This window comes from Nerophis lumbriciformis, linkage group LG14, assembly GCF_033978685.3.
Source record: "Nerophis lumbriciformis linkage group LG14, RoL_Nlum_v2.1, whole genome shotgun sequence".
In the NCBI taxonomy this organism is placed as follows: domain Eukaryota; kingdom Metazoa; phylum Chordata; class Actinopteri; order Syngnathiformes; family Syngnathidae; genus Nerophis; species Nerophis lumbriciformis.
Genome location: NC_084561.2, coordinates 17,742,531 through 17,755,425, shown reverse-complemented (window position 1 = coordinate 17,755,425; position 12,895 = coordinate 17,742,531). Strand labels below are relative to the sequence as shown.

General features: G+C 45.4%; 1 protein-coding gene and 1 long non-coding RNA gene across 2 annotated transcripts in view; one reads left to right on the top strand and one right to left on the bottom strand.

The window, feature by feature from the left end:
• jak3 (Janus kinase 3 (a protein tyrosine kinase, leukocyte)) overlaps positions 1 to 12,895 on the bottom strand; it is a 39,145-nt gene that overhangs the window by 24,373 nt on the left and 1,877 nt on the right. Inside the window, exons 4-5 of the mRNA XM_061941910.1 lie at positions 12,778 to 12,895; positions 8,770 to 8,915 (exon numbers count right to left, since the gene is read on the bottom strand). Of these exons, the coding sequence (XP_061797894.1) occupies positions 8,770 to 8,915; positions 12,778 to 12,895 (264 nt within the window). The remainder of the gene's footprint in view (positions 1 to 8,769; positions 8,916 to 12,777) is intronic.
• The window catches only part of LOC133616552 (uncharacterized), a 45,464-nt gene that overhangs the window by 31,419 nt on the left and 1,150 nt on the right, over positions 1 to 12,895 (top strand). The gene's annotated exons all lie outside the window — the stretch shown is intronic.

Below are 12,895 nucleotides of genomic sequence, written 5' to 3'. Positions count from 1 at the left end.
GTAACACCCAACTACAGTAATATGTAATGATTTTACTATTTCTACATCCACAGCCAAAAATTCCATTTGTTTACTGATTTAGCTGAGATAGGCTCCAGCGCCCCCCCGCAACCCCGAAGGGAATAAGCGGTAGAAAATAGATGGATGGATGACTGGGAAAGAACAATTGAAACATTAATTCTGGATTTTACATAAATAGCTACACCCCCACCTTTTTTTGACCTATCGGTGAGGTAAACATTATACCCATTAATGTTAATGTCCTTATTTGTAATCGACTTAGTGAGCCAAGTTTACGAAATCAAAACGTCTGCCCCCGTTAACTTCACCCAAATTCTGACCATGTCCATCTTTGGTAGTAAACTCCGTACATTCAGATGAACATATTTAAGCCCGGACAGTGATTTAAAATCAGAGGGTGTCTGGGGACACTGAAGCTCAGGTCCAGGATTTGGTTACACATTTCCAGACAAAAGTAGAAGTAAAGCAATCAACAACCTCTGCTTAGCAATAGATTTACTTTTAATTCTTTGTCATGCTGAAGTCCCTCCATTTTATGGATTGGAGAGATACTTATATAAAGCAAATAAACATTAGAGTTTTGGTAGGTCTCTGGGCAGAGCTGGAGACAGATTTATGTAATTTTCCAATTGTATTGGTGGTTGCTCTGGATATAGAGAAGCTATAGGGCATGTGCCAACATTTTTCACAATTAGGTGATTGTTATTCAAGTGTCCATAGCTCTTTAATGGGTGCAGCAAAGTCAAAAAGAGGAGAATAGTTACTGAATGACACATGCTGATTCCAATGTATCACAAAAAAAGGAATATCCAAGTTGTTTTTTTGTTTTTTTGGTACCTGGATTAGACAATGACGTTGCGTGACGTCACGTGTAAAAAGGAACTCAGACCCGACAAGGCAACACAGCAAACAAAATACGACAAACAACAAAGACCAACCACGGTCTCAGGCAACAGGAAAAAGGAAAAACTATTCCTTGCACCAGAAGAAAGAAGCGCCTTCCTTACTTCTCGGTCCAGGCAGCATGTGGCGGTCCCTACCAGGAAAGACGTGAAGAATGTGAAGTCTGACAACAGGCGACGGCAGACAGACCAGGACCCAGAACGCCACAACAGCCGTCGACACCAGGCTTCCCGGTCCAGGCAGATGGGTCGATGGCACCCAAAAGGCACGACGTGAGCAGGAGCGCAGGACAGCAAGCCACGACGCCGGACAGGTTAGGATCTAGGAGTCTTGGATGCTACACCAGCGACTGTCTTAGGCTTCCCGGCCCAGGCAAATCGACCTGACGAACTCCAACAGACACGCAGAAGCAGACTTTGTCGGCGCAGTAGGCAACAACGGCATACAGGTCACCAGTGTTCAGGTGTAGATGGACAGGCCCCAAACCCCAGCCGCTTGCAGCAGAAGCCACACGCCCCGGTGAGCTTGAACACTGTACCCAAACAACATCCACAATCCTCCATGCAAAAATTTTTGTAAAAAGATTAAAAATGACTAAAGATAACTCCAATAAGACTACTAAAAGCAATACTAAAAAGACTAAACATGAAACAAAATCTAGTGAGGACAAACACAGACACCACTTTAGCCGCGCGCACAAGTTGCCATCTTGGTCAAGTCCTGTGTCCTGTGGGGAGTGCTCAAAGAGTATGGGGAACCTGACCGCCTGATTGTGTTGGTCAGCTCCTTGTTATTATCGTTTCAGAGCTTGGTCTGCTTGGCGGTAGTAGGTTGGACCCGTGCTGTGTGAGTTGCAAAGCTGGGTATATAAAAGAGAAGTGATTAGTGAAAACAGCTGGTGGGGACAATAATCACCAAACAAAGGCAGGTGCGGCTAATCAGCGCACCCAGCAACAAGAAAGTAAACTGAAAGAAGAGCGCGCTGGAAAATAAATACATTTAAACATAGGAAGTAGTGCTGAGGACCAACACTAAACTGCGACAAATAACAAAAGCACAAAACTAGATGACACACACACACACAAACACACACACCTAAGGGACGGATTCTAGATATACCAAGAACAAAAAGAAGTCCAAAGTCACAGGAGGGTGGAGAAAGGACTTAGCGGTGGGTCGCCAGGCCAAGTGTCCCCGAAAACACTGCGGCCGAGTCAGGTGGCGGCAGGGAGTGGAACGCTGCTGCAGCTGGCGAGGCGGGCATTCACAAACTAGCCGCCCAAAGAGGCAAACTTGGGTATTGCTGCTGATGGCACAACGGGCGTCCATGACTGGCCACATACGTGACAGACGAGGAGGTGGACATGGGCGGGAATACTTTTTCAGCACCACTTTTGGTCCACGCCCAAGTGCTGGGAATGGCTGCTGATGGCGCGGGGGCGTCAATGGAGAGGCCACATTGGTGGCTGACGAGGAGGGCGGTGGGTGAGGTGGGCGGAGCTTGATCCTTGGAAGGCGTAGCTTCAGGCCTGTGGGGGCAGAGGCTGACTGGCTGCATCAGCCCCTGAAACAACGTCTACATTGTTAGCAGAAGTAGAATTATTGCCAATACGTATGTGGGGGTTGACTCATGGGATCAGGAAAACAAGAAGCGTTGCGTGTCGTAACGTCATCTGAGTGCGCCGTCTCAGTCGTTGGGGGTGTGACGTCGCTAGGCTGTGACGGATCCGCATGCTGGACGGCGGCCCAGGCAGCGTAAACAGACAACAGGGCAGAAGCAGCTGTCTGGGTCTGGCAAAGAGGAAGCGCCTGCGGGAAGAGCGCTGGGAACGACCTTCGGGTGCGTTGAGTGTGGGAAAGGTAGCGATTCTCAGCCTCTGTCAGCTTTGTCATGAGCCGCCCCCATGCCGTCATCGTCCATCCATCCATCTTCCTCCGCTTATCCGAGGTCGGGTCGCGGGGGCAGCAGCCTAAGCAGGGAAGCCCAGACTTCCCTCTCCTCAGCCACTTCGTCCAGCTCCTCCCGGGGGATCCCGAGGCGTTCCCAGGCCAGCCGGGAGACATAGTCTTCCCAACGTGTCCTGGGTCTTCCTCGTGGCCTCCTACCGGTCGGACATGCCCTAAACACCTCCTTAGGGAGGCGCTCGGGTGGCATCCTGACCAGATGCCCGAACCACCTCATCTGGCTCCTCTCGATGTGGAGGAGCAGCGGCTTTACTTTGAGCTCCCCCCGGATGACAGAGCTTCTCACCCTATCTCTAAGGGAGAGTCCCGCCACCCGGCGGAGGAAACTCATTTCGGCCGCTTGTACCCGTGATCTTGTCCTTTCGGTCATAACCCAAAGCTCATGACCATAGGTGAGGATGGGAACGTAGATCGACCGGTAAATTGAAAGCTTTGCCTTCCGGCTCAGCTCCTTCTTCACCACAACGGATCGATACAGCGTCCGCATTACTGAAGACGCCGCACCGATCCGCCTGTCGATCTCACGATCCACTCTTCCCTCACTCGTGAACAAGACTCCGAGGTACTTGAACTCCACTTGGGGCAAGATCTCCTCCCCAACCCGGAGATGGCACTCCACCCTTTTCCGGGCGAGAACAATGGACTCGGACTTGGAGGTGCTGATTCTCATCCCAGTCGCTTCACACTCAGCTGCGAACCGATCCAGTGAGAGCTGAAGATCCTGGGCAGATGAAGCCATCAGGACCAAATCATCTGCAAAAAGCAGAGACCTAATCCTGCAGCCACCAAACCGGATCCCCTCAACGCCTTGACTGCGCCTAGAAATTCTGTCCATAAAAGTTATGAACAGAATCGGTGACAAAGGGCAGCCTTGGCGGAGTCCAACTCTCACCGGAAACGTGTCCGACTTACTGCCGGCAATGCGAACCAAGCTCTGACACTGATCATACAGGGAGCGGACCGCCACAATCAGACAGTCCGAAATCCCATACTCTCTGAGCACTCCCCACAGGACTTCCCGAGGGACACGGTCGAATGCCTTCTCCAAGTCCACAAAGCACATGTAGACTGGTTGGGCAAACTCCCATGCACCCTCAAGGACCCTGCCGAGAGTATAGAGCTGGTCCACAGTTCCACGACCAGGACGAAAACCACACTGTTCCTCCTGAATCCGAGGTTCGACTATCCGGCGTAGCCTCCTCTCCAGTACACCTGAATAGACCTTACCGGGAAGGCTGAGGAGTGTGATCCCACGATAGTTAGAACACACCCTCCGGTTCCCCTTTTTAAAGAGAGGAACCACCACCCCGGTCTGCCAATCCAGAGGTACCGCCCCCGATGTCCACGCGATGCTGCAGAGTCTTGTCAACCAAGACAGCCCCACAGCATCCAGAGCCTTAAGGAACTCCGGGCGGATCTCATCTACCCCCGGGGCCTTGCCACCGAGGAGCTTTTTAACTACCTCAGCAACCTCAGCCCCAGAAATAGGAGAGCCCACCACAGACTCCCCAGGCACTGCTTCCTCATAGGAAGACGTGTTGGTGGGATTGAGGAGGTCTTCGAAGTATTCCCCCCACCGATCCACAACTTCCGCAGTCGAGGTCAGCAGAACACCATCCACACCATACACGGTGTTGGTAGTGCACTGCTTCCCCTTCCTGAGGCGGCGGATGGTGGTCCAGAATCGCTTCGAAGCCGTCCGGAAGTCGTTTTCCATGGCTTCCCCGAACTCCTCCCATGTCCGAGTTTTTGCCTCCGCGACCGCTGAAGCCGCACACCGCTTGGCCTGTCGGTACCTGTCCGCTGCCTCAGGAGTCCCATGAGCCAAAAGAACCCGATAGGACTCCTTCTTCAGCTTGACGGCATCCCTCACCGCCGGTGTCCACCAACGGGTTCTAGGATTACCGCCACGACAGGCACCAACTACCTTGCGGCCACAGCTCCAATCAGCCGCCTCGACAATAGAGGTGCGGAACATGGTCCACTCGGACTCAATGTCCAGCACCTCCCTCGTGACATGTTCAAAGTTCTTCCGGAGGTGGGAATTGAAACTCTCTCTGACAGGAGACTCTGCCAGACGTTCCCAGCAAACCCTCACAATGCGTTTGGGCCTGCCAGGTCTGTCCGGCATCCTCCCCCACCATCGCAGCCAACTCACCACCAGGTGGTGATCGGTAGAAAGCTCCGCCCCTCTCTTCACCCGAGTGTCCAAAACATGAGGCCGCAAATCCGATGACACAACTACAAAGTCGATCATAGAACTGCGGCCTAGGGTGTCCTGGTGCCAAGTGCACATATGGACACCCTTATGCTTGAACATGGTGTTCGTTATGGACAATCCGTGACGGGCACAAAAGTCCAATAACAAAACACCACTTGGGTTCAGATCCGGGCGGCCATTCTTCCCAATCACGCCTCTCCAGGTTTCACTGTCGTTGCCAATATGAGCATTGAATTCCCCCAGTAGAACGAGGGAATCACCCAGGGGAGCACTCTCAAGTACTCCCTCGAGTGAATCCAAAAAGGGTGGGTACTCTGAGCTGCTGTTTGGCGCGTAAGCGCAAACAACAGTCAGGACTCGTCCCCCCACCCGAAGGCGGAGGGAAGCTACCCTCTCGTCCACCGGGTTGAACTCCAACATGCAGGCTCTGAGTCGGGGGGCAACAAGAATTGCCACCCCAGCCCGTCGCCTCTCACTGCTGGCAACGCCAGAGTGGAAGAGAGTCCAGCCCCTCTCGAGAGAACTGGTTCCAGAGCCCTTGCTGTGCGTTGAGGTGAGTTCGACTATATCCAACCGGAACTTCTCTACCTCGCGCACTAGCTCAGGCTCCTTCCCTCCCAGCGAGGTGACGTTCCACGTCCCAATAGCTAGCTTCTGTAGCCGAGGATCGGACCGCCAAGTGCCCTGCCTTCGGCTACCGCCCAGCTCACATTGCACCCGACCTCTATGGCCCCTGCTATGCGTGGTGAGCCCATTGGAGGGGGGACCCACGTTGCCTCTTCGGGCTGTGCCCGGCCGGGCCCCATGGGGACAGGCCCGGCCACCAGGCGCTCGCCATCGTGCCCCAACTCCGGGCCTGGCTCCGGAGGGGGGCCCCGGTGACCCGCGTCCGGGCGAGGGAAATCTGAGTCTCGGTTCTTGCATTTCCATAGAAGTCTTTGAGCTGCTCTTTGTCTGATCCCACACCTAGGACCTGTTTGTCTTGGGAGACCCTACCAGGGGGCATGGAAGCCCCCGGACAACATAGCTCCTAGGATCATTGGGACATGCAAACTCCTCTACCACGTTAAGGTGGCAGCTCAGAGAGGAGTGCCGTCATCGTCTTGGAAGGAAAAGCTTCCTCAAGTGATTCTTCTTCCGAAAACAGCGAAGGTGAAAGGGAGTCGAACACTTAGTTAGGCGAGTACTTTCTGTTATGATCAGGTTGCATGGTTGCGAGGTCGTGTTCCCCAGGATGTGGAAAGACAGGCAGGAGAAGCAGAGTGCAGGTAAGAGTCTTTTAATCGACAAGGAGTAATGCTAACATTTTTTATAAAGGGGACCAGGCAGCTAGGAAGTGTGCACAGGAAGCAATAGGCCACTTAAAGTAAAATATAAAGTAGCATACAAAAACTTACTGTCGTCAAAAGCGACTGCACCGAATATAACTTGTCGATAGCGAACAAAGTACCCGTGTCGTGTGAGTGGCAAAGCTGGGTATATAAAAGAGCCGTGATTAGTGAAAACAGCTGGTAGGAACACTCATCACCAAACAAACTCAGGTACGGCTAATCAGCGCACCTAGCAACAAGAAAGTAAAGAAAAAGGAGAATACGCTGGAAAATAATTGGACTCAAACATAGGAAGGCGCGCTGAGGACCAACACTAAACTGCAAAAAATAACAACACAAAACAAGACATGACGCATCATGTCAACACGCTATTCGGAATATCTTGACCTGATCACACAGGTTTGGATCAGAATTTCATTCAGATCAAGACGGGTTGTTTAGGCCGCATGAAAACACTTTTTCCGAAATTCGGGTCAAAATGATCTTTACTGCGCATATCTTTGACATCAGCTATACTTAAGTGGTGGAGGGTGGACTAAATTTAATAGTGTTGGAATAAAGCGGTTGTCTTGCTGCTGTCTCCCGCTATTCAATATGTACAGAAGTAGCGCTATATACTGTTCAGTTAGTTGCTCTAAAACTGAGACTAGTAAAAACAAAAGTATGGTCTGGCATGTCATGTGTAGGTTTAACAATAAAAGAAAGAATCCAGTTGTCAACTCAACGAGTTCACGACCGTATAGCTACTGCAAGTGCTAACTGCTAGCCTCAGGCACATACACAGAATGTCGTAACATGAAGATGCGTGGAAAACTGCACATATCACATGGAGTGCAAAGAACAGCTCCATTTAAAAAAGAGAGGTAAAACAAAAGTAGCGAACAGAAGGAAAAATGTACGAATACGTAATGTGACGTCAAACAAGCAGAAATGTACAGAGCCATGTTTTTTTTTTACAGCAGAAGTCACTGCTTCTTCGTCTTCGACTTCCGTTATCTGTATGTGATGCGCATGTCAAAATAAAGTATTCCGATTTAAGGTGTAATGCATTAAAACACATGTCATTATCGGATCATTTTTTTCAGGGCCCATGTTCACAGTAACATTGTAATCTGAAATATGATCAGACTAGATACATTAGCCCATGTACACTGCACTAGTGGTGCGGACCTTGTATAGATCTATTGTAGTGTAGAAAGAGCTCAGCCGGAAGGCAAAGCTCTCAATTTACCGGTCGATCTACGTTCCTATCCTCACCTACAGTCATCAGCTTTGGGTTGAGACCGAAAGGACCAGCAGCTGAAATGAGTTTCCTCTGTCGGGTGGCGGAGCTCTCCCTTAGAGATAGGGTGGGAATCTCTGTCATTCGGGAGGAGCTCAGAGTAAAGCCACTGCTGATAACGTGAATAACTTACAAGCAATGAAATATGAATATTGTTTTGTTATTGAGTCACCGCTGCCTTATAAACATAACTAAACAGGCGTGTACTAAATAAATATTATTTTATAATAGCAGAGGTGGTCATCTTTCTCTATTAAACAAAACAAATTTATTTTCAGTTTGTGTTAGTCAAAGGTAGGGAGGTAGGTAGGTCTTTATTGTCATTGCACAACTTCAATGACAATATTGCACCTGTGTATCAACTATTATTATGAATACTTTCCTGCCAAATGACATGTTTCTAACAAATTCTAATGGTATGTTTGCTTTCTGAGTGACTTTCGGAGACTACTGTAATTTAGCGGACGATTATTATATTAACTTATGGCAATAGCTGAAAGTGTGTCCTTAAATCTGTTGGATGTCGACAGGAACTTCTCAATAAATGACGTGAACTTGTTTAGATACGGCCAGGGTTTAGACATCTCTGAAATCTCTTACTTTGTTTCCAACTACGCGCTGCTGCTATTCATTTTTGCTGCATCAGATTATTCGTGGGCATCTTTTTAAACACATCATAATCGGTCAATTACGTAATACAGGAGAGATGTTTTTAAAGTTTAAAATGCTTTAAAAAATGTAGCTTTTGTGCACAAAAATGCTCTACTTGGGCATGAAAGTAGCTTTAGCACTGAAAATCTATTTGATGTAGAAAACAGCTATGCTGCAACTATTCTATTGAGAAATGTAGTTGAACTACTAACGATATTACGCAGCACTGTGTTTATGCTCCAATAGAAACAATTACATCTGTTATTCACATAATAATGTCCCATCATTCAAGGTACAAGGACAAAACCGGGGATTGAATCTGAAACTTTCCAGTTGTGAGACTGTTGCAAGCTGCCTTCAAGCATATGAAATGATACCGGTGTCTATATAAATACCTGACAGTCTTGCAGAGATCCCTTACACTCTGATGCTGCTCCTTTGCAATCCTCCACAAGTCCAGTACTGCAAGGCCCAGGCATTCTTCTTGAGCACTCAGAGGCGGAGCAACTCCTGCCTCACCGGTGATAAAGTCACTTCGTACCTATACCACCAAAGAAATCAGTAGTAGAAATGAACTTGACCGCGAATATTCTCACTCATTCATTTATTTTATTATTATCGCGACTGGACTGTTTAGTGTAGGGTTGTCCCAATATCAATATTTTGGAACTGGTGCCAAAATGTATTTCGATACTTTTCAAAATGAAGGATCAAAATGAAGGGGACAACAGACTTTTTTTTTTTTGGCTTCATTTTAACAAAAAAATCTTACGATACGTTAAACATATGGTTCTTATTGCACCCAAAGAACAAATTTAGAAGATTACAATTAAAATTAAAAGGCATTAAACACATTGGGCTTTTCTTTTTCCCCACAAAGAACAATTTACAATTTGATTTATAGTCTGCCGTAATCTAGGATTAGGGTAGAATAAAATCTAAAGCTTTGTTGACATTATGTTTTATGATCTACGGTTGCCACTCTTAGTCTGGGCTTTAAGACAAATACAATCATTAGTAAATACTAAAACAATACTTTGGCTGAAACTACACACATTAAGGTTTAAATGCAAATTGTAGCAATTTGTTACAAAATTCAGTTATTCCACTTACATTAGTTTACGCTACATGGGCGGTTTTAACTCCGCTAATATTTGGCATAAAGCTTAGCAGCTGTGTGTGTGTCAATGTAACTGTATGTGCACAACAGAGGACCTAATTAACTATATTACCTGTCGATCTGACTGGTTGTTATTTAATCGATTAGCTACGTTTAAAGCAAAGGTGGTCATACTTTAATCATGCCACCTTTGCGAGGCATGTTTTAAAGCATTGCTTGCAGCTTGTCGCTTCCGTGTTTAAAACATCATCTTTATCGGTAGTTTTGAATCCCAAACACCTCCATATTGCACTTCACGCACCCTCTTTATTAACCAGTAGAATTGACTTTATTTGCCATTTTTCGGCAGCATGCGGATGAAAAAAAATACCAGTATTTTTCAAAGGCAGTATAGTATTGTTTTTTTCAATTCATTAGTACCGCGGTACTTAATCAGTACCGGTATACTGTACAACCCTAGTTTGGTGTAAATTTTTTGCCCGCATTTTGTTCATCATGTTTGCTTTATCAGTTTACAATTAAAGACCAGATATGACATCTCTAAAAGGATGCCGTTTGATCCAAAAGAGATGCCCTAGCGCAGGGGTCGGCAAACCGCGGCTCGAGAGCCGCATGCGTCTCTTTAGTGCCGCCCTAGTGGCTCTCTGGAGCTTTTTCAAAAATGTATGAAAAATGGAAAAAGATGAGGGGAAAAAAATATATTTTTTGTTTTAATATGGTTTCTGTAGGAGGACAAACATGACACAAACCTCCCTAATTGTTATAAAGCACACTGTTTATATTAAACATGCTTCACTGATTCGAGTATTTGGCGAGCGCCGTTTTGTCCTACTAATTTTGGCGGTCCTTGAACTCACCGTAATTTGTTTACATGTATAACTTTCTCCGACTTTCTAGGACGTGTTTTATGCCACTTCTTTTTCTGTCTCATTTTGTCCACCAAACTTTTAACGTTGTGCATGAATGCACAAAGGTGAGTTTTGTTGATGTTATTGACTTGTGTGGAGTGCTAATCAGACATATTTGGTCACTGCATGACTGCAAGCTAATCGATGCTAACATGCTATTTAGGCTAGCTATATGTACATATTGCATCATTATGCCTCATCTGTAGGTATATTTGAGGTCATTTAGTTTCCTTTAAGTCATCTTAATTCAATGTATATCTTATGACACACTATCTGTATGTAATATGGCTTTTAATTTTTTGCGGCTCCAGACAGATTTGTTTTTGTATTTTTGGTCCAATATGGCTCTTTCAACATTTTTGGCTTGCCGACCGACCCCTGCCCTAGCGTGACAACATTCTTGTTTGGGAATGTTTGGGGCCACCATAACCAACGCCATCCTGTCTAACTAGAGCTGCCCTATTAAGTTTGAGAGCATGAACTGACGAAGACTGCTTGGATGAAAGGCAAAACATCCTTTAAGACAGTGTTGCGCCGCAAGCGCCCCCCTAGATCAGTGGTCCCCAACCTTTTTGTAACACGCTTAAAAATTTGTTTCACGGACGGGGGTGGGGGGGTATTTATTGATTTAATTTTTTTGTCATAAAAAAATACAATCATGTGTGCTTACGGACTGTATCCCTGCAGACTGTATTGATCTATATTGATATACAATGTAGGAACCAGAAATATTAATAACAGAAAGAAACAACCCTTTTGTGCGAATGAGTGTGAATGAGTGTAATTGAGGGAGGGAGGTTTTTTGGGTTGGTGCACTATCTTGTGTTTTTTATGTTGGTTTAATAAAAAAAATAAAAAAAAATTATTTCTTGTGCGGCCCAGTGCCAATCGATCCACGGACCGGTACCGGGCCGGCCCTAGAGGACTTTGGTTTCTTAGCTGTGGTCCATATGGGCTGCAGGGGTACTCAGTTGTAATACTTTTTTCCACCACATATGGCAGTAATGGCAATCTTAAACAAACAGAATAAGCCTGAATCTGAAGTCATAGAGAAGTTTCTTAAAGGGGCCCTACGATACAAAACCAACTTTTGTAACCTGATGGTAAGTGCTTATCTGTATTTGGGATCCCGAACATTTTAAATCAAACCTTGGAGGCATTGCAGAGATATTTATAAAATAATCTGGCCTTCCTTCATACTTCTGCCAAACGAGCCGTTTGGAATTTGCTCTGTCCTGTGACATTTTTTGCCCTCTCTTTTCAACTGATATCTCCATACATGTTAAAGTTTTACCCAGAAATCTTAGCGCAAGTCTGCCATTGTAGTCCGCGCTGTAGTCAATAAGCTCCATCTTTTTCTCTATTTTCTTGTTGTGTGTCGTACACGCACATGCCTCCTCCTCTGTTGCAATTTTTTTTATACAAATTAGCGTATAGTTCAAACTTGTATCTGTTAGTAGACTAACGCTTAAAACTACAACAAAAATGTTGGGGAAAAGAAGCAATCGAAGTGGAGCCGCGTGAATAAGACCGCCCACAAAACAGCGCACCCTGAAGAGACCGTCAAGAAAGCAGCTTGAAGGTGGTTTGTAAAACATAATCTACGCAAAATTTTGACCAAAGAAACACCATTACTTATTATGTAAACCACAAAAAAGTGTTTTAAATGTAGAAAAAAATCATAAAATGACCCATTTTAGCGCAAAAATATGATAAACATAGTGAAACTGTATTTTCATTTGCACTTAAATTGTATTGACAGCTTGGTTAGGAAACATATTCAGTGTTAATTTAGTTTGATTTAGCACAACGTAATTGTAGGCATATTTATTTTTTGTCAGTTATTTATGAGTCTCTTCTTATGCAGTATATTTGGTTCGTTCTTATTTTTCTAATAAGTCTGACCAAAGCCTAAGGTTTATGTGTTAAATAAATAATAATATATGTGATTAACACATGGTTTCATATCATTTAATACGGTTGTAAGCTCTAAATAGGTGAGATATGATTATTGAATACAACTAAATTCAAGAGAGATTACTAATTCAGTGGTATTACTTGAGTGGGCTTTGGGTCCCTATGTAGTAGGAAAATTGGGCCTCAGGGTTAAAAACCCTTGTTCTAAAGCAATCCGAACAGTCCAGTTGCGATCTAATAAAAATTAAAAAAGAAAAATACATGCAAATTTATTCAAAACACAAGGATATCAGGATAAAAGGTGATTGAACTTGAAAGTAGCAATACATTATAAACTGGATTTATAGTACGACACTTATTTTTACACACTAAAGGAATATGTCAATAATTTAATTGGAAACTTAAACAACAGCTAAGCATATTTGTGAATATACTTGTAAATAACACGTTTTCATTACCTGGGCAAAGAGATAGTCAATGACTGAGTAGTCAAGTACAGGACTGATTTTGTCTCTGGTCAGAGTGTAGCGGTACGACATTCTTTGTCCCTGTCCATACCAGTTTCCAAAGAAATAC